General features: G+C 33.3%; 1 protein-coding gene across 1 annotated transcript in view; it reads right to left on the bottom strand.

Annotated features, from left to right (window-relative positions):
- The window catches only part of LOC129231061 (uncharacterized), a 77716-nt gene extending 50233 nt beyond the window's left edge, over window positions 1-27483 (bottom strand). The window contains exons 1-2 of the mRNA XM_054865309.1: window positions 27405-27483; window positions 2027-2158 (exon numbers count right to left, since the gene is read on the bottom strand). Of these exons, the coding sequence (XP_054721284.1) occupies window positions 2027-2158; window positions 27405-27421 (149 nt within the window). The 5' untranslated portion in view covers window positions 27422-27483. The remainder of the gene's footprint in view (window positions 1-2026; window positions 2159-27404) is intronic.
- Window positions 27484-27773: the final 290 nt, after the last annotated feature.

Below are 27773 nucleotides of genomic sequence, written 5' to 3'. Positions count from 1 at the left end.
AAACTTTACTTTGGGTTAGGAATTGGCTTAGCGGTAGGAAGCAAAGAGTAGTTGTGAGAGGAAATCATTCTAATTGGAGTGATGTTTTAAGTGGGGTTCCTCAGGGATCTGTTTTAGGGCCTCTTTTGTTTATTATATTTATGAATGACATCAATGAAAATATTTCTGGAAGCATGAATTGTTTTGCTGATGATGTAAAAGTTATGGGGATTGTCGAAAATGAAGAACAAGTAAAACAGCTGCAAGAGGATTTAGATCATATTACTAAGTGGGCAGATAAATGGGGTATGGCAGTTAATGTAGGGAAATGTCAAGTGCTACACTTAGGTCATGGAAATAAGCGTATGAGATATCGTTTACAGGGTTCAGTCATAAATCAGGCAGAAAATGTTATGGATCTGGGTATCTTTCTAAATCAGGACTTCAAGTTTAGTCAACAGTGCAGTATTGCTAGTAACAAAGCCAACAAAATGCTTGGGTTCATCAATAGATCTATTTCTAACAAATCTAAGAAAGTTCTTCTGCCTTTATATAGAAGTTTAGTAAGACCTCATTTGGAGTCTGCTGTTCAGTTTTGGTCGCCTTACCTGAAGAAAGATATTTTTGTATTGGAAAGGGTTCAAAGAAGGGTAACTAAATTAGTAAGGGGACTCTCAGATTTAGATTATGATACCAGACTTAATAGGCTTAACATGTATAGCCTGGAGCAAAGGAGAGTCAGAGGGGACATGATTCAGTTATTTAAATTTATCAAAATGAAAGATGTAAATGGATTAAATTTTTGCGGGGAAAGCAGGACAAGGGGTCATTGTTTTAAGCTATTTAAATCTCAGGCTAACTTGGAAATCAGGAAAAACTACTACTTTAGCAGGGTCGTGGGCACTTGGAATAGCTTACCGGAAGAGGCGGTAATGAGCAAGGGAGTGGATAGCTTTAAGAGGGCCATTGATCTTCATTGGGGACTAATTAATTGACTAGGACTAGCCTAGCTGGGCCCAGAGCCTGTTGCTGGTCGTCACATTTGTATTTGTATATAGGAATATGAGGGAAAATTTTACTTTAGATTAGGAATTGGCTGATTGAAAAGAAACAGAGAGTGATTGTAAGAGAAAATCATTCTAAATGGAGGGATATTTTGTTCAGGGTTCTTCAGGGATCAGTTTTAGGGTCTCTTTTGTTTATTATTCTTATGAATAATATTCATGAAAATATTTCTGAAAACATGAATTGTTTTGCTGATAAGGTCAGGGTTATAACGATTGTAGAAAATGAAAAAAGTTAGAACTATTAAAACAGCTTCAAGCTGATTTAGATCATAATGCTAAGTGGGCAGATAAATGGGGTATGGTAGTTAAAATTTGGAGATTTCAAGTGCTACATTTAGGTCGTGAAAATAAGAGTTCAAGTTATAATTTACAGGGTTCAATCATTAGTCAGGCAGAAAATGTTATTGATCTGGGTGTCTCAATAAATCAGGACTTCAAGTTTAATTAACAGCACAACATTGCAAATAACAAAACCAACAGATTACATGGCTTTATCAATCAATCTATTAAAAGACCTTATTTGGAGTATGCTGTTCGATTTGGTCTCCTTATCTGAAGAAAGATATTTCTTCATTGGAAAGGGTTCAAAGAAGGGCTACTTTCTGCACAGATGGCAAAACCAAATATTATTGTTTTATGCTTTTCAAATTCCAAACTAATCATGAAATCAGAAAAAAGTACTACTTAAACAAAGTTCTGGGATTAGGAATAGTTTACCTGAAGTAGCTGTAACTTGCAATGACGTGAATAGCTTTAAGAGGGATCTTGATTTTTATTGGGGACTGATAAACCAACTCGGAGCAGCTGAGCTACTCCTATGACTACTTGTGATCATATGAACTGCTTGTTTGGTCCTGTCAGTTAACAATTTTATGAACAAGATGAAGGTTGGTACTGGCATGCATGAAATAATTATTATGGTGTCCTGTGTTTCGCAATAACATGGTTTGACTGTATAAAGATTAAAATGGCAAGCTTACTCATCATCATTGTTTGTTACCAGATCCAGAATATATTCCCTTTCAGCCGGAGTAAGTGCATTATTCAGCCTCAGCTTTTCAATGAGATTCGTCTCAAATTCTGAATATTCTTCATCTGATTCATCTGCAGGTCTAGGGACATAAAAAGGGAAAAAAATAAGAGTTTTAAACCCTACATCAACAGTAAAACAAAGCGCTAGTGCTTCATGAAGCACTAGTGCTATTAAGTTACTAGGTGCTATTAAGTGCTTCGTGAAGCTCTTAATAGCTCCTATTAACTTATTTTAGAGAAAAATGTAATATATTTAATGAAACTCAAGAAGAGATTATAACACACAATTGCAATATTGTATTTTCCTGTATATAATCCATGGATTATTTGTTAAAAAAGTGTAAAGTTGATGAGGTGCGGATGCTATGCGCTGCCGTGGATTATCTGTGATTGTTATTATTTGCAAGGTTCAGTCATTAGTCAGGCAGACAAAGTTACTGATCTGGGGGTCTTAATAAGTCAGGATTTAAAGTTTAGCCAACAGTGCAACATTGCTAGCAACAAAGCCATTAAGATGCTTGGGTTTATCAATAGATCTATTTCAAACAAATCTACAGAAGTTCTTCTGCCCTTATATAGAAGTTTGGTAAGACCCCATTTGGAGTGTGCTGTTCAGTTTTGGTCTCCTTCTCTTAAGAAAGACATTAATGTATTGGAAAGGGTTCAAAGGCGGGCTACAAGGCTAATAAGTGGATTTTCCTACTTAGATTATGATTCCAGGCTTAGAAGGCTTAAAATGTACAGTCTTGAGCAAAGAAGAGACCGAGGGGACATGATTCAGCTGTTTAAATTCATTAAAACGAAAGATGTTACGGGGCTGAAGTTTAGCACTGAAAACAGGACAAGGGGTCATTGTTTTAAGCTATTTAAATCTCAGGCTAACATGGATATTAAGAAAAAATTATTATTTTAGCAGGGTAGTGGAGCCTTGGAACAGCTTACCGGAAGAGGTGGTAATGAGCAAGGAAGTAGACAGTTTTAAGAGGGCCATTGATCTTCACTGGGGATTGTAAATTGACTAGGACCAGTCTAGTTGGGCCCAGAGCCTGTTGCTGGTCGTCCCTTTTGTATTTGTATTTGTATTTATCATTTATTTTACCTTAAAAGACCAAATGCTGTACAATTGATTATGAATGGAGCATTGATGCATTGTTGCTAATATAAAATATTGAATAATATAACTCGATAGGCATGAAGAAAAGGCAAACAAATTTGCAATTTGACATATCACTCGCCATTACTTCTCTGCACCTAGGCAATCTTCAAAGTTGTACAGTCTGAGTAAAAACTTGAAGGCCAGTGCATGTTTTTGAGAAATTGGACACACCTCAACCTTAGGATTAAAAAACCATTTGAGTGATAATTACTTACCTTAAATACAAGTAAAAAAGACAAAAAAAAAATTGTAAGTGTTTCATTATCAAAAAATATTACAGATCAATATTTGAACCTGAGTAAAATCTTTAAGGCCAACATAGAAAAAAGCATATGAGGACAAAAATTCAAACAGTTATAAGCTTGTGTAGGAGCCATTTCATCAAATATTCTTGTTTTCATGAATGAAACTAGTTTTTCACAAAGTTTGGGATGTATTTTTTACCATTCATCTTTGATAGTAGATTTCAGCTCTATTGATGATGTAAAATGTCCCTCGTTTCCATAAATTCTTCTTGCTAAGTCACCCAATAAGTTCTCTATTGGGTTAAGGTCTGGAGACTTAGTTAGTCATTTCAGAGTTTCAACATTCTTGGCTTGTGGAACCTATATTTTTCACCGTTACTCGAATAGATGCATTGTTTTGCTGATATTTCCAATTTTCTCCAGCAATAAATTCAGCATTTGGTAAAAGATGATTTGCAACGACATTTTGATATGCTTATGAGTTCATTTTACCTGAAACAAATGCAATTGAGAGCACACGATTGTAAGCAAAGCACTCTCAAGTTCTGACAGAGCCTCCATCTAATTAATTGGCCCTTAGAGAATATTTCTTTTCGTAAATCATGTTAATAGTACTTCTATCCATTTAGTTCATCCAAATTCCACTTCTTTTCGTTAGTAAAAATTCTCTTATCCATTGGTTATTCCAGATCATGATTTCCTAACTAAAGTTAAAACGTTCCCTTAAAGCAGAACACTTTACGATGTTCTGCAACGTAAAATCATTTGACCAAAATTGTTCTGCACTTACTTCAAGCATTGTACGCGAAAAAACGTGACATTTTAAACAAATTGGGTGCTAAAAATCAAACTCATTTCATTAAGGAGTATTTTTTTTTTACTGGCAGCAAACTTCACTGGTGCCATTTATTTCTGTGGAAATGAGATATTTCCGGAAACATCACAGCTTTCAACCAAATGACTAATTAAGAGCACTGAATTTGGAAAATTAGTTGATCATAAAAACTATAAAATCAAAAAAACTTTAACAAGGTGTCAAACCTAAACTGATCGAGATTCTCCAAAAATAGTTTATATGCTTTCTAAAATGCATAGAAAGAGCAAAGATACAAAATTTTATAAAAACCCAAACCTAGGTGTCAAACCACATTTTTTGATCAATTTTGCATGGCATGAAGGAGCAATTAAAATAATACTACTAAATAAATAAATTACGAAAATAATGAAAAAATGAGTCGAGTTTGGGTTGCATATAATGAAGCACTTCAAAACTTTCTGAATAATTGAAACATTTTCTGGATTCAAAGGGATTGAAATCTCAAACAAGACACGCAATTTCCGACGATGGACGTGTTTCAGTGTTGGCATGTTTCCAAAACATACGTGTATGGAGGAAATTGCAGTGGATAAAGATCAACTGGGAAAGTCCTACAAAGGACTTATCTAATTCAACATCACAAGCTTTCCGCCAAATTATCGTAATTTGCGAGAATTTTAGATTTTCTTCTAACTTTAAGAAATCTGCAGAATTTCTGCAAAATCCTATCTTGAGTAGGAAGATATTTGTAGAAAATCTGCAGTTTCTACAGATTTTCGGCACCGCTGTTTCGACAGACTTTCTGCACAGCGATCTCTGCCAATTTTCGGCACTGTGGCTTTTGCAGATTTTCTGCACCGCGGCATCTGCAAATTTTCTGCACCACGGCATCTGCAAATTTTCTGCACCGCGGTTCTGCAAATTTTCTGCACCGCGGTTCTGCAAATTTTCTGCACCGCGGTTCTGCAAATTTTCTGCACCGCGGTTTCTGCAGAAATTTCACTGAAATTTGCAGAAAATTTGTCAGTTTTCCTCTCACATTTGAACAGAATTGTTCTGCAGCTCAGGCATCTGTTCTGTGACGTCGTCTCAAAATTAGTAGAATAATGCTTTGGGGAAACGCTCTATATTGTGACTATTCAATAACTGACATTTAAGCAATTTTGAAACATTAATAAAAATTAAACACCTTTTAATTGTGTTATATATCGCTTTTGACAAACATTTAAACCTATGGTCTAAATAAGTTTCCTGGTTGAGTACTTTTGAGGTGATGTAAGCATCCAAACTCATCTTCCATGACGCAAGGACAAAGCTTTAGGATTTCCCGGGTTTTCTTTTCACCCTAATTGTGTTATCATCAAACAACAAATATTGACTTCAGTCATCAATCTTCCTATTTTTTCCACAATAGTATACCTTCATATCCTTGTCGAAGAAAACGCTTCAATCTGTTCTCTTTCTTAAACAGTTAACTTTTTACCTTTCGATATCTTCACAAAGAAGACAAAAACTTTCAAGAAATTAATGACAAAACTGCAAGTTTAAGGGTTTTTACAATCTTGTTAATTGTGGTGACATTTATTCCAGTACATGTACTTGCAATATTTTAAAAATAATAGTGGCCCTAAAGTTTTTACTCAAGCTGAAATACTAACATTGAATATAGCATTGCTTTTCTGGTTACTGAGCGCTTTGGAAATCCTGTCTGTTGCATTATTTCTTACCAATGAACATTAATAATTAATAATACAATAATAGTAAACTCCCTTTAATTTTATTTTCCTTTTTTCACAAAAAACTATACTGGCCTTAAAGTTGTTACTCAAGCTATATATAGTGAAATCTTATGGTACAATGATATTGAACAAATTTCATTTTAGAAAATTATTTCAGCAGTCCTGAATAATTTTCAGAAATCTGCAACTTTATTAAAAATATTTAATTTATATTAGAGCAATAAATATAACTCTTTTCCTAAAGTAGGTTCTTTTAGTTACAAATTATTTGTAATTGGGCAATTTCTTGGTTTTGAATTTTTATCATTTAAAAAGTAGTTGAATACCTAGTTATATTTTTCCACAAAATAAGTGCTCAATTTTTAAAAATCTGCGATATCTATTTCATTCTTTCACCTTAGAAGTATGCATAAAACATTAAATGTTAAAAAAAACCTGCCAGTCTTAGATTTCCAAGTTCATAACACCTGAAATTATCGAAATCAATCCAATCATCACTCTGCAGTTAATTTTGAGTAGGGTGAGACTTATATAAATTACTGAATCAAAATATTTCACTAATTGATGTTATTGATATCCCCAAAGCAGAGAATACTACTAAATTTGCGACATACGTCGCAGAACAGATGCCTCAGCTGCAGAACAATTCTGCTCAAATGAGAAAGGAAAACTGAGACAAATTTTCTGCAGAAATTCTAGAAAAATCTATTGACTTTTTGCATGAACTGCAGATTTCTGTAGAAACTGCAGATTTTCTACAAATATCTTTCAACTAAAGTTGTAATTCTGCAGATTTATTCAAATTAGAAGAAAATCACGCAAATTACGCTTATTCAGAGGAAAGTTTGTGCAAAATACCGGAATTTTATGTGTCATTTGCAGAAAGGTTAAGTTTACTTTGAATTTAAAAAAATCTGAAAAATTTGTGCAACATTAAGATATTTGTAGAAATTCTACAGATATTTGCAGAAAACAATCTTGAACTGCCTGCACCTGCTTTATGACCTTAATTGTCATACGGGATTAGATTATTTCGGCTTTTACCGGAATTTCAGCTTTTTCTGTTTGTTTTGTAAAGTTCTCCTTTTTGTTTCACTTTTTCAGACCTCAGAACGATCCTATAGTTCTAATAAATCTGAAAAGAATCTGATTTTTCTTGCATTTTCGGTTTCTTTTTTCCTATCTTCCCCCACTTGATCTTCATCAACCATAATTTCTGCCACAAACGAATGTTTTGGAAACGTGCCAACATTTTAATGCATGTCTTGCTGAAAATCACGTGCCTTCCTTGAGATTTCAATCCCTTTGCATCCTGAATGTATTTCAATTATTTTAAAAAGTTTGAGGTATTTTATCTTTTGCTGCCGTAACTCTACTCATTTTATATATTATTTCAGTAATTCATTTATTTTTTTTTTATTTTTTCATTATTTTAATTGCTCAATCATAATATGTAAAAAAAATCCAAAAAAAAAAAGGAGTTTGACACCCAGACTAGGATTTTAATATTTTCACGCGATCAACTAACTTTATTACTTTTAACACTATTTACGTTTCTTCATGTACAATGCTAGAGGTACCTGCAGAACAATTTTCAGCAAATGATTTTTTGTTGCAGAACATCACAAAGTATTCTGGTTTTGGGATTGATATAATTCTGTCCTGTGTATACTTTTACAACTTCAGCGAGAAAAATAGCATCAGATAATTTGTTGCACCATTAACTTATAGCTTTCATTATCAAAGTTAGTGTTTTCATGTGAAATACTGAACATAAAAAATATATTGACTATAGCAAAAAAAAAAAAAAAAGAAAGAAAAAAAAAAAAACTATGTATCATAAATTTCTGAATACATTATTTTGTGCAAGAAATTTCAATTTTTCCCAAGTGGAAATAAATTTGTCTAGAGAAAAACTATTTTTTCCTAAAATGTTTCATGTTTTGTATGGTTATGCCGATTTCTACACATATTGAATGAAAATATATTTATACCAGGGTTGAGTTTTAGACGTCTGAAACTGGTTTTGGACAGGACAGATAGTTTTTGGGTGATTCCATGAAAAAGTGGACATGAGGACTGAAGTTTAAAAATTGTTTTATTGTACAAATAATAAATCAAATTAAAGCTAATAACACGAGGTTTATTAAATTATAAAGAAAATTTCCATAAAAGTAACCATTTTATTAATTTTTTGAGTCTAAAGTTAATGTAATATAACAAACTTGTATTTAGAAAACATAGTATTTTCATTCGCCCAGGAGAACTATTTAAAGCAGGAGAATTTTGTATGTGTGTGTATATATTACTATTTGGGACATTTGTCTATTCTGTAGAACTATTTACATTGGAACACTAAATTTTTCATAACAAAATATTTAACAGGATTTTTAGTATAAATAAAGTTATAAGGTCTTGCTGTCACACCCATGACAAAAAAGATGAAAGTTACCATAGCAAATGCATTCATCCATGGAAAAACATGAAACTTTCCAAAGTTCTAATGTTTACAGGTCTGAATAGGAGTACAATGTTAAATTTGATCAAATATTTATTCTCTGGGAAAATTTGGTGACGGGTGTGACAAACATTTGTGACAGGTTTGACAAAATTATTGGGACAAGTGAAACAGCGTTTAAAATAGCTTTTAAAAACTTTCTAAATTAAATAGAGGATTAAACCATTCAATTTCTTAACAAATTAGCATTGTAGTTTCAAAAAAAAATCTGAAAATCTTATAACATGACAGATTTTTGAATCAGGTTGTATTTCAATAATTTTTTGGTTATTAAGTGAGTTACTTTTATTTAATTCTTCAAACATTTCAAAAGAGTAAAATAGCTTTAAAGGAAGTAAATAATCAGTAGCACATTTCCATAACTACTCTGTTTTTTTTAAATGACTCAAATTTTTTCTTGCGATAAAAAGTAATATCGGAGACACTGGAATTATACAACAAGTAAACTTTGCCCAAAATTATGACACACGTTCTCAGGATGCAATATATAGTATCATTAACCAATTATCACATTTACAAGTTGTTTATAGTTAAAAGATAATACAATTTGCTCCCTTATGGAAGTAAGTTACTGCATCATGACAAATATGCTCCGTGGGGCATTTTAAAATGCTAGCATAATTGATCTGAAAACGGAATTGTCTTAACTATGAAAAGTGAAAAAATGTTCCGATTGCTGTAGAGCTCAACCAAAAATGATGTATAACAATCAAACTAATGCTTTTTTCCAGGACAGGGGATTTTCAACTGACATGAGATAGTTTTTTTACCTTTTTGTATAGAACCCGACAGTAGTCGCAGTTGTGGGGGGCTAAATGCAGTCAAAATTGTTAAATTGAGCTAAGTCAAATCAAACTGCATTTCTTTTATTTAATTGTGCAGAGAAGAACACAAGAATTGTCTGTATATTTAAGCAAACACTGTAGTCTGAGTGAATATTGTCTGCAAGTTTGAATTAATGAAGAAATGAAGTTCAGAGAAGTGACAACTTTTGGGAAAGCAGCTCTGATAATGTTAAGCTGAACAGACTGCCTAGTTTACATTGTAAAATTTTGTTATCACTGAAACTCAAACGTTATATCTTACTCCCAGTCAGATTATATTAATACCTGATGTAGCTTTTATTTTTCTTTTCACTAACCACCAAAGGCAATGTAGTACAAAGCACTACATAATTAGTATTAAGTTACTGTTTTACATATTAACTTTAAAAAGAAAAAATAAGTAAAGAAATGCAAGCTAATTTATAACCTTGTTGATTTTTAAATGTAAAAGGTCGTATTTAAAAAAAGAAATTGTTTATAATTACCAAAAAAAGCTACACTTTAGACCTAATTTTGTTAGCGGCCATTAAAGACCTGCTAAACTAAATGTACACCCAGTACTAGCTTTTTTTCCTATGAAATGTAATTTATATTCACTATTGTTAATTTTGTCATCCATACTGATCACTATTTTGTTAGAAATTGCTCATCCAAGTAGCAGATTTGCACAGTACCACACCCGTCACAAATTTTGTCACATTCGTCACAGCACAAAAAAATTTAAATTCATCATAAATATCATGTATTAAGTTTCATTTGAATGCCTTTTAATGAAAAAAAATGCTAGAGTCATGAAACAATAAAACACTCACAGGAATTTTTAGAAATATGAGTGCAGGTGAAAACTCATGTCTTGCAAGTGTCACACCCATCACAAGATTTTAAAAATTTCTTTAAAAAAATTGAAAAGCCCTACAGTTTTGCTTCACCTCAATTGTATTCAAATAAATGCATAGTTAAACATGATTAATATACTTTGTTAGTATTTGGTAACTGATTTAGTGCTCAAATTGTTGTTTAACCAGTAAAAATAGTGTCTGAATGTCACACCAGTCGCAATGGAATTGCCCTTTTACCATCCAAAACTCTTAAACTGTCCAAAAGTATGCTAAAGCTAAAGGGGTCTAATCTGATTAATTCATGTTTACTGCAATATTTATAAATGCATTGAATAAAAATATTAATAAGTTTTAGTTAATGAGTGTTTGATAATATTTTCCTCATAAATGTTCATAAAAAATATTTTATTTCAAAAATTGCCAATAATTCTATTAAAGAAAAACTTCCTAATGTAAGAGTTCACTGTGTTATGAAAAGAAAATCACAACACTATACCAAGAAAACTAATTTCAGTTAAATTTATAACCCAAAGGAATGTTATAATAAATATGTAACATTTAGGTGCAAAAATAAAGCTTAATTTTATAAATTGTTTCTGTCGAACTCGGATATAACGAGCTCTGATTGAACAAGAACCCAGATTTAACGAGGAAATCAGAAATATTTGGTTAATACAATGTTAAGTCTGTTATGTCTTCCAGACCAGATTATCCTTCCTTGGAAAGAATCATTTTACATTATGAAGTCAAGAAGTCAACTGAAAGTTAGTGATGAGTCACAGATATTGAAAACAAGTGACGAGTGCCCTTTTGAAAAATGTAGAGTGGAGAAATATTTAAAAATTATGTTAGTTAACCCATACATAACAGACACACAAGAAATAGACAGTTAAACAGTTTAAAGCAAATCAACCCAACCTCTCTGGTACTGCTGAAAGTTAAAAATAATAATAAAAGAGTGAGTGCATATGTACTTTTATGAATCCTTTTTTACGAGCACTCGGTTATAACTGGAATATATCGCAATCCCTTCATGCTCATTATAAGGGAGTTTGACTGAGTAAGTTTTATATCATGTATTAACAAAAAATTTTCTTTGAATCATAAATTAAAGAATAATAAATTGATAATTTTTAAGCAATTATATTTTAAAACATGTGCAACCTCTTTTTTTAATTCCTATTTTTAATATGATAACACTCTGTGACTACAATAAACGAAAACTACAACAATTTGATAACTTTTAGAAACAAATTACTGGCATTGTCCTAAATTGGTGGTAATTTAGTTTTAGATCATGAAATGGCACCATAGTCAAGAGAAGAAAATCTACACAAAGCAGTAAAAGAGTTTCAAACATATATTTTTCTTTTGGTTGAAAAATTCTCATTTATTGCATTTAAGTGAATTATTGCACTATATTTTGAACACTTTCACTTGCACACATGCATAAGTATAGGCAAATTTGGTTACTATTATTTTTTAAAAAAAGTTTAATCTCATGTGTACTAATTGAAATTTTTAATGAAGATTGCAACTACTAGTCTCAGCTGTATAAATAATTAGTATATATTTCTAAAATTGGTACAGCAGAATTCAGATCAAAGTTTGCTCTTCCTTCATCCTTTGCTCTCACTACATTACAATTTATTTTTCATAAATAGTTGCTTGCACTGCAATTCTTTAGTTAATAGTTGAATCAGATTTATCATTTCACAAAACTCATAAAATACTATAACAGTAAATCAAAATTATGTTTGAGAAATTTCCACAGGGCTCCCACTCCAAAATAGAAATCAAAATAAGTATTTTAATGCGACCTATTATTTTTTAATCAAATTTGCCCTCTGTGTAAATCAAAAGATTTTTCTTCCTTAATCTAGTATCGGAATTTAAACCAGGTTGGAGATCACACTAACAAATGGGGAAATTCAAAAAAATCTACATTTTAGCTAAATGGAATGGAAATATTAGGACTATAGTACAAACAAATATTTTGAGTTAAAATGAAAAATACTATTAAGGTTTTAAAACTTTAAATTATTAAAAAACTAGTCGACCCGTGCGGAACTCTGCACTGTGCTTCAAATCGTTTCATCAGGCATTTCGCTCTTTAAAAATTTCAGAAAGAACATTATAAAGAAGAACCGAAAAAAGTAAGCGCACAAGAGAAGGCATGTAATTTGAAGACATCAGTAACAAAACCTCGTTAACAAAACCTCGTTGTGAAAAAACAGGTTGTGGCAAATACATTCCTGCCCATGTGAGCATCTAAATGGAAAGAAAGAAACATTATTGGCACTGATTCAATATGGTGCCATTCTGATTAACAGCACGACACTCCAACAAACCTAGCAATTGCCCCTTCCTTTTCGAATGCTTTTCATTGAAGGAATGCGTAGTAAAAAACAGCAAAAAAGTTTTTTGCTGAAAAAAAAATAAGATTCTGCGTCTATGTTTTGTCATTAGCCAGCATGATACAATTTAAAATTATTCGTAAAGCATGGAATTTGATCAAAGAATGAGGAAAATCTCACATAGCGATTGAAACAAATATTCTAGAGAAGTAATAAATTAGATTGAAAATAAGTGTTTTAATTTTTGAATATTGACCTATTTCCCACAGCAGGCTGCTTTAACTGTTCCAGCTTAAATGCCCACATATGTTTTGCTTTTAATCGAACACTTAAAATTCAAAACCAAAACCAGTTGAACTCAGTCCGTTTTTGAAGTGTAATTTTTCGAACGTAGACAAAATGTATTTTTTTTCAGCCGAAAGCAGAGGAGTAGAAAATGATTTCTTACTAATGAAATTGATACTAATTTCAATGTTTTATATCGTATTCGAATAAAAAAATTAAATGTTTACTGGTTGAAACTCGTAGTTTCAATTTGGCGCAACGTTTTTTCATTTGTACAAGATGTCGAACACTGCTATTAGAAAAATCTACATTTCAACATACAATGAAAATGTTTTTCTGCACAAAAAGGATTCCCTTGAGGTAATTCTAATACTTTTTTATGCTTACAATATGCTTAGTGGTCTGGACGGAGTCAAAGCTTAAAAAAAAAAGGAAGAACACCCTTGGATTAACAATCAACTTATCCGAATGATAACTATAGCCGGCATAAAGGAGTCGAAACACCAAGTAGCATTCCCATTGCATTTATTTTATTACGTGTGTTATCTGTTGTATGTTATGTGTACCTGTAATGCGTAATATTAATCTAAATTTGCTATTATGTCGGACAGCCCGAGCTTGTCCGAAGTTTCAGTTAGTTTATAGCCGAACGCTCTACCGAAAAAAACTTATCTATTTAATCGAACAACTAAGTCCAGTGCTTTTGAGGTTTTTTAAACACACACACAAAGGTTAATTATTTTTTTTTTCTTGGCGAAAGCGAAGCAAAAAATTGCAAAATTGTATTAGTACTTTGCTTTAAAAAAAAAAAAAATCTGCATAAGAACTGCAGGCTGCATCAAGGTTTTACAACAGCAAGGGGGCGTTTCCGAAAACTTGATTTTTCGACCTAAGTCTACTTTTAGTCATTAGCTGACGTTTTAAATTTTAAAATGAGAGGCGAATAATATATAAGATAAGATAGTGATGAGAAGTGTTTTTATTTTTGAAAATTTTTACAATTTGTTATCACAGGCTGCTTGAACTGTTATGACTTAGATGGCAGCACGTGTTCATCATTTAGCAGCACGGTTAAAATACAAACTAATTTGAACTAAGTTTTTTTTAAGCATAGCTTCTCGAATTTAGTAAAAATGTGATAGGATATTTGTTTTTTACAAAAATAAGAAAAAAATGTAGTTTACCCTTCAAATTGAGGTAGTAATTTTTTTACTTGTACAAAGAGTCAAAAATTTATTAGAAGAATCTATATTTCAATATACGATTTATTATATTTTTCTGAACAGAAAACAATTCCATTGTAGTCTGAAATCTCAAACCTGATACTTATATATTCACTTACATTATGCTTTAATTTTATTACCGGAGCCTAAGCCTTTAAAAAAAATCGCACAATTAAGAATCAATTTAGTTCCACGTTGCATTAAGTTTTCATAACAGCAAGGATCGTTTCCCAATTTTATTCTATTCCCTCATATTTGTTATTCATTGATATAAGCATTCGTGTAATACGCGATGTTTATCTAATTTCTTGATTCAGATTGTCCGGACGTGGGCCCGAACACGCATTCTTCCGGTTACCAGTCGAACGCTCTGCCAATCAAGCTATTCAGCTCCGTTGGTCTCCCTGTAAGTTAAACTAATAAATTTAACCGAAAACCTCAGTTTGGTTCTTTAAAACCGGTTTTTTGACAGAAAGAAACAATTTTTAGACCGTGGGTCTATTTTTCGTCAGTAGCCTGCACGATTAGTTTTAAAATGAGGTGTAAATCAAAGAAATCGATCAAGAATTGAGGAAGATCTCGCGTAGAAACCAAAAACAGGCTACAGAAATAATATATAAGGATTATAATCTTACAAGGGACTAGAAAAAGAGTACATATGTCAGAAAAAAGCAAAAATCTATTTTTTTGGGCCATTGGGGCAATTGATTAAAGATGCTTGTTGAATGAATTTTGGCGAGACATCCAAAACAAAACTACTTATTTGTAGAATTTCTGTTGTTGTAGAGAAACTCTGCAAAATGTGGAGCTGTTGGAAATCTTGCCAATGCACAAAAAGCTGGTAATTGTGCTATTATCGAGATAACTGAAATGTTACCGGATAATAATCAAATTAAAATTTCAACAAAGATAGGTAGTTTTCCAGCACATGATCAGTTTTTAAAATAAAACAAATAAATTTAAGGAAAATAAAAGCACAGAAAGATTTTTGAAACAATTAATTAATATTAATTCTGCGGGAAAAACAGTAGCAAAGATCGACAGTTGTCCTTAGTAATTCACTGAAATTTCAAATTTCAGTTGGTAAAAGAAATAAATGGTGGACTTTGAAATCATGGGTGCAAGTTTGGTGATGTGTTCAAGACGGAAAATATTTTTAGTCCCTCCCCCCGCCCGCATGCGGGCTTAAGGAAAAATTTGTATGTATAAATGTTGCAGATCTTAACAATGCCAGTTTGTAATCTGTTTGATTTAAATTTTAAGCCTTAAAATTGTAATATTTAAGTATTTTGACATCATAATTCTAAAAAATCTAAACTCCGGCAATAAAGGGGGGGGGGGGTCTGGGGGCTCTCCCCCATAAATGTTTTCAAATTGAAGTCCAAAAAACGCTGTGTTAGGCCATTTTGGTAAAGTTCAGGGAAAGGAGGGGTTCAGGGACTCTTACATCAATTATTTCAAACTGATAGTCCCAAAATCACAATATTGGGCAACCTTCAAAAAATATTAAAGAAAGAGGGGGAGGGGAGACGCTATGGGCTTTCCCGAAATCGAAGATTTAAAAACAAAATTGTAATTTAAATTTCATAACGTTTATACTCTTTTTGAATGCACTGTTGAAGGGATGGAGTTCAGCAACCCTCCTTCGGCAATATTTCGAAATTGAAGTTTCAAAAACGCAATTTTAGACGATGTTGGATAATGTAAGGGATAAAAGTGTTTGCAGCACCCCACCATTAGTTTTTTGCCGATCCTAAACATTTTTGTTGTAACAATAAAATCGCTTAGGACATAAGATTTTCACTTTTGCATCATAAATCAGTTCTGATTCGAAAGTCTACCCAAGGTAGCGCCAACAAACTAGAAAAGAAGGAAAGGTGGGGGAAGGGTAAGACCGACTAATGATAATGAACTGTCATCATTCCCCCCACAGTCTTCATTTGAAAAAGAATTCTTTTATAGGATAACAGGTGGTGAAATTAGCAATAAAAAATCGCTTCAGTGAAGTAGATGTATTTTTTAAACAAGTTACCCTTTCCAACATTCATTAATTAAAAAAAGAAATAGGGGAACTGAATCCTAACTCCAGGCAGGGTTCCCGAATCACATCCCTCTTAAGGGACTCAAATATAGCCTAAAGTGGCGCTTTAAATATTTCAGCATCAAAGAATTTTCGGAAGAGAACTCCCGAACCCCTTCCTCTGAGTTCACCACAAATGTCCTAAATTTCAATTTTTAAGGCTTCAGTTTCTAAGTTGTTTCGTAGGAATAGTACCCCTCTTACCTATAAACATGATTTATGACCGCCTAAAAATTTTAATACTTTAATTTTGGAAACTTTTTGAAAAAATCTTTCTACACCCTTCCCCCTTAAGTCATTCAAAGATAGCCCAAACCAAAGTTCTTAAAATTTCAGAAACTAAAATATTTTGGGCTGGGGGTGCGGAATACCCCCCCCCCCCTCTCATTGTGTTTACTAAACGCAGTGTAAATTTTTGTTTAAGATTTATTTTTCTATTGAGAGAGCAACTCCCTTCCACACACCGCCAAAGACAACCCAAAGTTTTAAGACTTTAATTTCGAAAATGTTTCGAGAAAGACCCCTGAATTCTCTAACTCTTAACTCACTCAAAAATATCCAAAATAGCATTTCAATACTTCGGGGGGAGAGACTCCCCCCCCCCTGAACTCTTTCCTCTAAGTTCACTAAATTTTACTTAAATTTGCGGTTTCCCCTTTTCATCACCGAAGATTTTAGAATTTAAATTCTAAAACGTATTAAGAGAAAGCCTTCGAATTCCCTCTTCTTTAGTCTTCCAAAGATTACCTAAAGCCGAGTTCTGAATACTTCAGCTTTGAATATTTTTTGGGAAAGGAGAACCCCAAACCCCAAGACGGTCCAAAGTTGCGCTTTTAAGACTCCAGTTTCGGAATTTTGCCTAAAGAGAGGCCTCCCTCTTGACATTGCCAAAGACAGCCTAAAAGATTTAAGACTTCAATTACAAACTTTTCGGGAGAGGGTCGCAAATGCCCTTTAACTTAAGTCATTTAAGTATAGCCTCAAATAGTTTTTAATACATCAGCTACAAAACATTTTCATGTTAAAACACCAAAACCATCTCTCATAAATTCACCAAAGATTGCCTAAATTAGTGTTTTTAAAACTCCAATCTTCGATTCTTTTTTAAAACCCACTTTTACATCATCAGAGACAGCCTAAAACTTTTTGACTTTTAAATTTTTAAGAGTTTGCAGTGGAGAAATATCAAACCACTCCAAGCTTCAAAAATATTTTCAATTCAGTTTTTCGATATTTTATACCATAACCCGTGAGTACCCCCCCCCCCTTAGATTGTCCAAGATATCAACGTTTTAAGACCTCAGTATCGTGGGTTAATTTGCGGACAGATTACCCTCTTTGCAAGAGCAGCGTTTTTTCACAAACTCGTGCTGCCATTATTTTTCTCCTTTCCTTTCTCTCTCCCCCCTTCCCCCACCCGTCTTTCCATTCTAGCGAGTGTTCGATTCAATGACATTAGAATTTAGTGATTCCTCAAGTCTGTCAAAAATGCAGGAACAGTTTGCCCATCGGTGTTTCCAACCAGCTTGAAATCCCCCCCCCCCCCGATTATTTCCAAAATTCCCATTTTCATTTAAAGTCTTCAAAATCCTTGATAGTTTCTGTTTTACCTGGTATGTGGACGCCCTTTGCTGTGGCGAAAATATTTCATCTTGTCAGCAATCACTTTCAATCAGTGATGCAGATTCAACTTTTAAGACATTTTAAGAGCGTACATAATTTTCATTTATGCGTGTAAAGTTTGCAAAAAAAAAAACAACAAATGGAAAAAAAAAACGAAAGGATGATCGAAAATAGCATGAGAAAAGGCTAAATTTTCAATTAGAGCCGATTGCTTCAAAAAATCAGGGAGAATAGCGAGCAACTCCTCGGTTTGCAATGCAGTGAGTTGGAAATAACAAAGCTATACCTAAAAAAAGTCAAACAGCGCGAGCCGAAAAGCCACTCCTCCAAAAGCAGGTTGCAAACAAAACAAGCACATGGCGGAAAACCGAGAGAATGTCGATGTAAATTCGTGGTTATGGAACGGCCCAGTAATATTAAAGCATATTTTTCAAACACTCAATTTTTCTTTTTTCATTAAAAATTAAAAGAAAGTCATTGAATTTCTTTCCGTCCCGACCTCCGTCTGGGAAATTTTGTCAAGACGGAAATACGTCCTGAGACGGAAGGTCTTGCACCCATGTTTGAAATTAAAGAGACATTTGAGAAAAAAAAGAAAACACACAATGTTCGATTTTTTAAGAACTTACTTAAAAAATTTAAAAAAATGCACCTTGTCACGAAATTAAGAAATTTTGCTCAAAAAAAAAAGCACTTTACAGTCGGATCCCGCTACAACGCGATCCAACTTACGTGAAATAGCTATAACGCGAGTTTTTCATGAGTAATGATTTTTTAATTGCGAACACAAATGAACACAAATTGCTCGTCTGCAACATGAAGTTTGTTTTGGAAAGGAGCGGTTGAGCGTTAAAACAGGCTTTGTTGACACTAAATATTAGTTTCGTGAATGGGCTTTCATCCCTTTATCATCACTGAAAGCGGAAATTCACACACTGTATTAGTCTAAACAACGCTTTACGTTAGTTTGCACAAATAACCGCTCCGATTCTTAACGTTTGTTTTTCCTTTTAAACATGAACGTTGATAAAACAGAATGGCTCCCAAACGCGCTTTTTCATCTAAAGGTGCCGAAAGTGGCAAGAAAAAGAGAAAGTTTCTGATCACTAAAGAAGATCAAGATTCTCGATATGCTTGAACAATTGAAAAGGGCTTCGAAGGTGACATGAAAATTAGGTATGAGTGAATCTCATACGATACGTATAATTAAAATTCACGAAAAGGAAATCCTAAGCGGTCAGAACTTAGTTTTAATACTAAATTTCGCAGAGTAGTAACTAAGCAAAATGAAAATGGAAGCTGCTCTTGCAATTGTGGATTAAAGAGGCCAGAAAGCGGGGTTTTCCCACACTGTATAAATCATCATTTCATTAATTAAAAAATTATAAATAAGTTCACGATATCTAATGTTCAGTGGTGTTATTATAATGCAGTAATGTACTTAGCGTAAGTACCGTACTGTTTTAATTCATGTCTCTCATTGATCATTTATTTTTTACTTCATAACAATAATTTATTGTAGCACTTTTTCTAAAATGCTGTAAAAAGTCAGTTCTTTATAAGAGAAACTAAAGAAATAGTTTGAAACAATTTGAGGGGTGTTAACACATGTCTGAAATAATTGGGTATTCTTATAAAATATTTCTAAACATACGTTGCTTCACAACGCAAAATTTCGACTTACACGAGGGGTCTTGGAACGCATCCCTCACGTAAGTCGGGATCCGACTGTAATGGGACCATTGTAAAAATCATTGAAATAAAGAACTTTCAAGGATCCGTGGGAACCCCATTTAAGTATTTTCACATTTTTGATTTCATTTTCAAAGCTTTGCAATAAACATTTTATTTGAATTTTAAAATAAAAGAAATTAACTGATGTTGAATCCTGATTGTTGATGAATTCATCTACATTTGGTAGTTTTCTGAAAAATATCCAACTACCAGAAATTAATAAATATTAATATAAAAAAAGCCATCTTTGAGTTATAAAATAACTTTTATATTTCAAAGTAGTTGGAATATTTGCAAGATGCAACAGACTTGAAACGAGAAATAATCTTCCTGCGAATCACATGTTTCAATGCTAGCATGTTTGAATATTATTTTCACTTTTTAATTTATTTTACTTAAAAAAGATCTTTTAAATAATTTCTTAATTTTCAAAAAAAAAAAAACTTAAATGCTTACTCCTATTAAATTTCGTACTTCTGCAAAAAATACGAAACTACCAAAATACATAGTGGTTACAAATTCCTGAAAAAAAAAGTTCGCTGATAATTCCATGATTTAGCTCCAAAATTTTCCTGATTTTACAATTGTGACAGGCAGTAGATTTGAGTGTGAAAAATATGAGAAAAAGCAGTAGATTTAGAAAACAGTAAGATTAACAATCAAAATACATGACGACTAAGCTTTTTTTAATTAACTTTTGTCCGGCTCAACATTTGACTTGAGACATTCAAAAACTCTCACTCAAAATGATTAGAGGATTTCAATTAAACATTTTTAAATCAAAGCTTTTATGAAAATAAACAAATTTTATTTACAAGCCTCCTAACAAGGCTTAATAATAATCAAAAAAAAAAAAAATAAATAAATAAATAAAAATAAATAAATAAAAAAAAAATAAAAAAATTAATTTAAATTTTGACATCTTGAATTCAAATTATGTTTTTCCCAATCACAAGTGTGTGTATATAGGCGTGTGTGTTTGTGTGTAGGGGGTATGTGTATGCAGGCATGTGTGTTTGTGTCTGTTGTGTTTATGTGTGTGTGCATGTTTTTGTGTGTGTGTGTGTGTGTGTGTGCGCGCGCATGTGTGTAGGACATGGATGCAACCTGGAGACGGCTTTTGCTATAGGTGCAGCATCGTGAGGACCCGGTCGACGGTGGTGCTGCAGAGGGTGGCGGTGGGAAAATAAAATGATAGGAACATCAAAAACAGTCAAATTAGAACAATAAGCAATCGCGATTGCTCAAAAAATATTTGCCAAAGACAGATGCAAAAATATTGAGATCATCAGTTGTATGAAACAAAATATCAAAATAGTATTAATAATTACCAACACGATCATCAGAACTTTTGAGTTCATTAAAAAATAATGAAAAGAAGCATATCTGATCTGAGGTAGTTTTACAAATTTTTATCTTTTTTTGTTGGGTTCAATCTCAAGGTTTTACTGGTTTGTAACAGTTAAAAATAATTTTAGAATGGGTATTAAATTTCGTCTGGCCAAAAAAAAAAAAAAAAAATCTTTTGTGTCAAAATGAAAAGAAATATTAGGGAGGAAAACATCAAAGGTTTTGCAGTTGAAAATTATATTTTTCCCAGATATTTTGAGAAATTTTAAAAATATCCTGATTTTTTCCAGAAACTAAAATTTCCCTTATTTCCAGGTTGTGGTAAATCCCTTTATAAAAATAAAATTTACAATAATAGAATACTTCAATTCTTTATTAAGGACCAAGGACCTGATTATTATATTGAACTGACACTAGAAGGTTTACAGTAGACAGAGAAAAAGGCTAGTAAATAATTTTCTTGATTAAGCAATAAATAAATATCTTTGTGCCGAGGAATAACAGGAAATATCCAACGTTCTTTAGCACAAATAAATAGATTACAGATTACACATGTTTTGGGGATTCAAGGAACCCTTTTTTCAATTCAAAGGTTTGAGCTTCTAGATGTAAAGACACCCAGTAAAAGCAATGAAAATGGACAGCTTAAATATCAGAAAAAGCAATTAACAAAAGCAAAACAAGACAAAATGGAACTCAAAATTTATTGCATGATTCCCTCCCAAAGAAAAACCATTTTGCAAAAAAATTTCAGTAAAAAGATCCATAAAATACATTTTGCTGTCAAAATGAAACTGTTTATTAATAAATTAGCAATAAACTTATGTCCAAAAAATTTTTACTTTGAATCAACTGCCACATTTAGCGAAAGGAAGAATAAACATGATTCAGGAAAACAGAAAGAAGTTGAGAAAACAACAAAAAGTTAAACAAGTACTAAATAAAACATGAAATGGAAACGTAAAGACAGAAAAAAGGACCAAAGAAAGACATCACAATAACCACCTACAACACAATGGAGAAAAAATATGAGATCAAAAGCAGAGGGCGAAAAAAGACTGCCAATTAATGAATGGATACCACACTGCAGAAAAATACAGACTGGTTTTAAGATCGTTAACTAGCTTAGAACAATTCTTCAGGTTTTTCTTCAGGGGTTTTCCTCTGGGAGGGAAACATGCAATAAATTTTGAGTTACATTTTGTCTTGTTTTGCTTTTGTTAATTGCTTATCTTGATATTTAAGCTGTCTGCAGTCCATTTTATTTGCTTTTACTGGGTGTCTTTACATCAAGGAGCTCACAACTTTGAATTGAAAAAGGGGTTCGTTGAACCCCTAAACACGGGTATTCTGTAATCCGTTTGTTTGTGCTAAACAAAGTTGGAAATTTCCTGTTCGTTTTCTTGACATTTAAAGCGTGCATGAAAGTGCGTCAAAAACCAAAATTAAATCTGATAGAGGCAGCGATGAATTTATTATTTTGACTTTTTATTAATATTTCATACAACATACAAACTAGTGGAAAGTGCCAGTTTGAAAAATAAAAGCTGAATTCCATGCAAATTGAATATTATCAGAATAAAAACGAGTACAGCTGGAGTGAGATAGATAAATCATAATTTATTAAAAACATTAAATTTATAATAAAACTAATTCAGGGCTGCCCTCCCCCAAGAGTAAGGGCGCAAGCCCCCCAAAATGTGAAAAATACACATCAAAACACACCCCCTAAAAATTTCAATGGTACAGTCTGCGCCATGATCCCCCTAAGTGGCCCTCCTTGATGAATTAATGAGAAATAAATGAAAAACTACAGTTCTATATAAATAAAACAGACAAAGAATGTATATGTACCAATACAAATCCAGTTCATATCGGAACTCGACGAAATTTGGCAGGGAGGTAATTGAACACCGGAGAAAGAACGTAGGGGAGGGGGCAGGGTTCAAAGGTCAAACAAATACCGATAATTTTAAGACCCAAAAATGGTTCTTTCTACCAGAAATAATAAACCATTTGGCTTGAATTCAGTCTCATTTGAAAGCCAACGAAAAATACCTTGGAAGTAGATTTACTTTCTTTGGATTTCAATACCACCAAGGCTGTAAAACCACCAGGAGAAAAGTGATAAGCATTTTTATCGGAAATTGATCATCTGCCACGAGCTCAATTTTTATTTGCGTGAATAATTGAGAAGAAATATCTGTTGCCACTTTTTTTCTTGATTATGAACAGGGCCGTATTAACGTCTATTTACGCCCCTAGGCCAAGCTTTGCGATTGCACCCTCCTACCCTCTTCACATATCTGAACTGTATCGAAATCGTATGCCCTCCTCCCTCCCCCATCTTTCTCAGAGGCATAGCAGCGTTTGGGGGATAAATGAAAATTTCGCGCCCCTTTCCCCACTTGAAAATTGAATGATGGGTTTTATTTTTTTATCTTCCCTTGGTGATGGTCAGACGAGAGGGGATTTGCGGGTGCTCGCTGGAAATTTTTTAAAATTGACGCTTCAGAAATGCAATTTTAGGTCATTTAAGGCAATTTAACTCAAAGTAACGGTCATCTTTGATGATGTTAAAGGAAGGGATGAACTAGGAAACTCTCTCCCCTCCCTTTTTGAAATTAAAGTCATAAAACAAAATTTTTGAAAAGCTTTAATGACGCCAGGAGAGAACGGAGAAGTTGAGGTCCTAAAACAGAATTTTAGAGGATATTTTTTTGATAAGCGGGCAATCGGTGGCTTTAGCAATAAACTTATTTGAAATTAAAGACTGAAACATTCGAAGACGTCTTTTATGATACTTAGGGAAAAGGATGGAGTTAAGATATTCTTTCCCAGAAAGTTTTCGAAATTGAAAATCTAAATACTTTATTGTAAGCCATCTTTAATGACAAAAGGAGAAGTAATGGAATTTGGTAACTCTCTTCCGTAAATTTTTCCAGTTTCAAGTCCTAAAAACAAAACTTCAGACAATTTTAATAATGTTGGAGAAATGCTGATGTTTGCGGCTCTCCGGAATTTTTTTTTTTTATTCAGGTCCTGATTTTAGGCGATTTTAAAGGAGTTGGGGAAGGAGGGAGAGGATACTGAACTCAAAGTCACTTCCATGGAAAATTTTCGGGCTAAAGGCCTTAAAAACGAAATTTTAGACGATGTATTATGATATGAAGACTTTCCCCTGAACAATATTTGAAATGAAAATTCTAAATATGCATTTGTATGACTTCTAATGAATCTGATTGTGCTAAGTGAAGAGATGGGGTTTGAGGACTCTCTTCCGGAAAAATTTCCGAAATTTTAGAAGTTGAGGTCCCATAAAAAAAAATGTTGGTGGTCTTTGTTGACGTCTGGAAAATAAGAGACTTGTAGTCACTTGGAAACTTTTTGAAATTGACTTTTCATAAAAGCATGTTCAGATAAACTTTGAAGATGTCAGTAAAAGTGTGTGTGTGGGGGGGGGGGGGGGAACCCAAACAAGGCCAAATTTACAGAGTGTAACTTTCAAGAAAATGTGCTTCAGTTTTTTAAACAGAAACACTTAGCAGAAACTATCAACTTTTACTTTGGTTTTTTACGACAAAATAATTCCACGAGAAAAAATAAATAAATAATAAATAAAATAAAATAAAGCAGAGAAAATATTAGCGAAAATCAAAACATAAATAGTGTAAGAGCAAAAACACAACGGTATAATTTGTTCTTATTGTAAAGCTTAACTAAATATTTATTTCAAAATTTATCCCTTTTTGTATGGCCTCAGTTTTCTGCTTGCTGCCGGTGGGAGTGCCAGGCACCCTGGCAAATATTTTTTAGGGGGGGGGGGGTGCTGGAGCATTGCAGCACCCTCTGAGTCGGCGCCCCAGGAAAATTATCTATTTTGATCAGAAACGGTACCTTGACTAATGCATTACGCCCCCTCTCCTCTAATTGTTTTTTTTTTTTCTGCTCAATGGACAGGTTGCAATCTGTTCTAGCTGGATTTTTATTTTCCAAATACTAGCACGCCGCTTTCCTCTTTTTTTTCCCTCGGTGGTGTGCACCCTTTCTGGCTTGCTCCCCTAGGCCAGGGCCTAGGTTGGCCTATTGGGTAATCTGGGCCTGACTTTGAACAAATAAATTCTTGCTTTTGTTTAGAGACTTCCTGTAATTGAGGGAGTAAAAAAAATTTCTTTTTGTTATTTTTCCGCGATCTGTCAGGAAATTTTTGATTTTTTTTTTGTTCAAGCCTGATTGTTGGAACAAATTCCTTGACATAACTTCGGTTTTCGATGTAGACTGCAAATCTAGGCAAAGCAGCAGGTTTTTTTAAAACACCAATAGAAGGCAAAAAAAAGAAAAAAAGGACATAAATTATCATGATGAAAATAAAATGATTAGATAGAAGGAAACATATTCAACTAGCTGGCAAGTTCCAAAATGACAGCAGGATGCAAGAGAATCAAAATATCAACTACGGCTAATGGCCAGTGGCGAATTCAAAGGGGGGGGGGGGGGTGATTGGGGTGACCCTCCCCCCAAGGCTTGTAAATTCAAAAAATTTCCAGTAGAAGCATACCAAACCTTTCTCCCTCCCCCACTCCAATGCATTACAAAAAACTACCTACAACTGTATTTTTATGACTTTAATTCAAAAAAAAAAAAAAAAATCCAGGGGAGCTCTCCAATGTAATCGAATATTTCAGAAGTTTTGAACTTTTGGAGCTTCAATTTCCAAAAAATAACCGTGGAAGATTCCTTGAATCCAGTCCCTTTACCTAATGCTCCCAAAGTCATCCTACAATTGCGTTAAAGACTCCAGTTCGAAAGAACTTACAAAACCTCCCCTTTTCCTAACATCACAAAAAAAATCTTAACTGTGCTTTTGGAACTTTAATATCAACATATTTCCCGGGAGAGGGTTTTGAACCTCATGCCCCTCCCTAATATCTTTCTTTAAAGAGGGCTTTCAATAGCGTTTTTAGTACTTTAATTCCAAAAATATTCCGTGGATGAGCACCCGAGTCCGATTCCATCCCCTATGATCAATTGCAGATTCTCTAACATTGCGTTTTGAAGCTCCAAAAGTTGAGGGACAGCTTCTGATCCCATCCCTTTCCTTAACACTCCCAAAGATGGGCAACAATCGCATTTTCAAAACTCCAATTTCTGGTGGAAAGTTCTGAAAAAACGTTTTTTTTCCCCAACGTCACAAAAAAGGCCTACAACAGCGTTTTCAAGACTTATATTTCGAAAAATTTCCAGAGAGCAGCCCCCAAGTATTTTTTTTTTTCATCTTTCAACATCATTCAAAGATCGTCTAAAACTGCGTTTTTAGAACTAGGAAATCTCTGCGAAAAAATTCTGAATCCCACACGTTTTTAAGACGTAGATTCCGAAAATGTTTGCGGGGTAAGGCACCTGAACTCTTTTGTTTTTAACATCCCTCCCCCCTCATTAAAGATCTCTAAAATCTCATTTTTAGAGCTCTAATATCAAAAAATGATTGGGGAAAATTTCTGAATTGTATGCAGAAATTTTTCCTAATCAAGCCATCTTAGCTGGATTGAAATTCAAGCCAATAAAAATGGCAAACAATGATGTTTTCAAAAATATACCCTTAAACTTCAAAACTTTTCAACAGAGGAACCTCCAAACCTCCCTTCCTCGCATTAACCACCGAAAAGCATAATAAAAAATAGGTTCCTTTCAAAAAATTTGGGGGAGAGTCCGCAAACGCCTATTTATACGTGAATATTAAACAGCTCTATCAACAAATAAATCCCCAACTTTCTTAAAATTTTATTTACGAATGCAATCCTTGTATTTCATTATGTTTGGAACAAAAACTGATAAAAGAGAGGCCATTTTGATAAACATTTCCTTTATAAGGAGAAAGTACAATTGAGAGCCTAAATGGCAATTGAAAATACCTCATGAGTCCTCAAACGAATCAAAAGTTGAAGGGTTTAATTTGGATAATGAATCCAAAGTATAAATAGAAATTTGTCCTTTTTTTTCAACTTTTTATTCTTCGTTTTCTAAACACTTTTAATTATCATTCAAACTCTTTAAAACAATCACATAAATCATTTGAAAAAAAAAAAATCATGCTTAAATTTTTTAATTTTTTTTTAATTTAATTTTTATTAGTCACTTTCCCCTCATCCCCATAATGAATTAGTAATTCGCCCCTCCCAAAAGGATTGCCTGGATCCGCCACTGCTAACGGCTAAGCCATTGTTGATACAATGGCTATGCAATTTTCGGCAATGCACGCGTTCGTTTCCCCAAGATAAATTTATTTTACATTATATATGTTAATCATTATGAAAATTCACTTAAACTGCCAGAAATATGTTTCAAAAGGCCTCTTCCTCCTCCACGAGTCACGATTTTCCAATTGATTCAAATCGACTTCAAAAACAGCAAGAAATTGTTTTTAAGCGGATTTCCGAGCAAGTTTTTATGCCTGATAAAATTAAATACTTAGATCATTTTCTCAACCATTCTCCTACACTAATTTTGCAACAAGAGAGATAGAAATGTCAGATCACCTTTTTTCCGAAGCCATGATGTAGAATTTGAACTTTAAAACTTTTAACAAAACAAAAACACTTTCGATTTCTGGAACAATGCAACCGGTAACGGAAAGACCGGATTTGTTCAGAGACGCAACCAACACAACATTCTTGTAATTTTTACAAGGGAAATTAAGGCAACCTTGGCATTCAGCGACGCCATACGAGCATGATGGGGAGAAAAGCGATTCAATACGCAAGCGCAGAGACACTGGTGTAGGGATTTGGCAGTTTATTGGCGAAATAAGGAAGATTTATCCTCTAAGTAACGTTAAATTTGATGGGTCTTTGCTGCCAGATTCGGAAGATGACAACTCCAAGTGCTGCTGACAACTAAACGTGCTG

The sequence above is a fragment of the Uloborus diversus genome, chromosome 10, assembly GCF_026930045.1.
Source record: "Uloborus diversus isolate 005 chromosome 10, Udiv.v.3.1, whole genome shotgun sequence".
Lineage (NCBI taxonomy): Eukaryota > Metazoa > Arthropoda > Arachnida > Araneae > Uloboridae > Uloborus > Uloborus diversus.
Note: the sequence above shows the minus strand (reverse complement) of the source record. Positions and strands in the feature narration are given on the sequence as shown.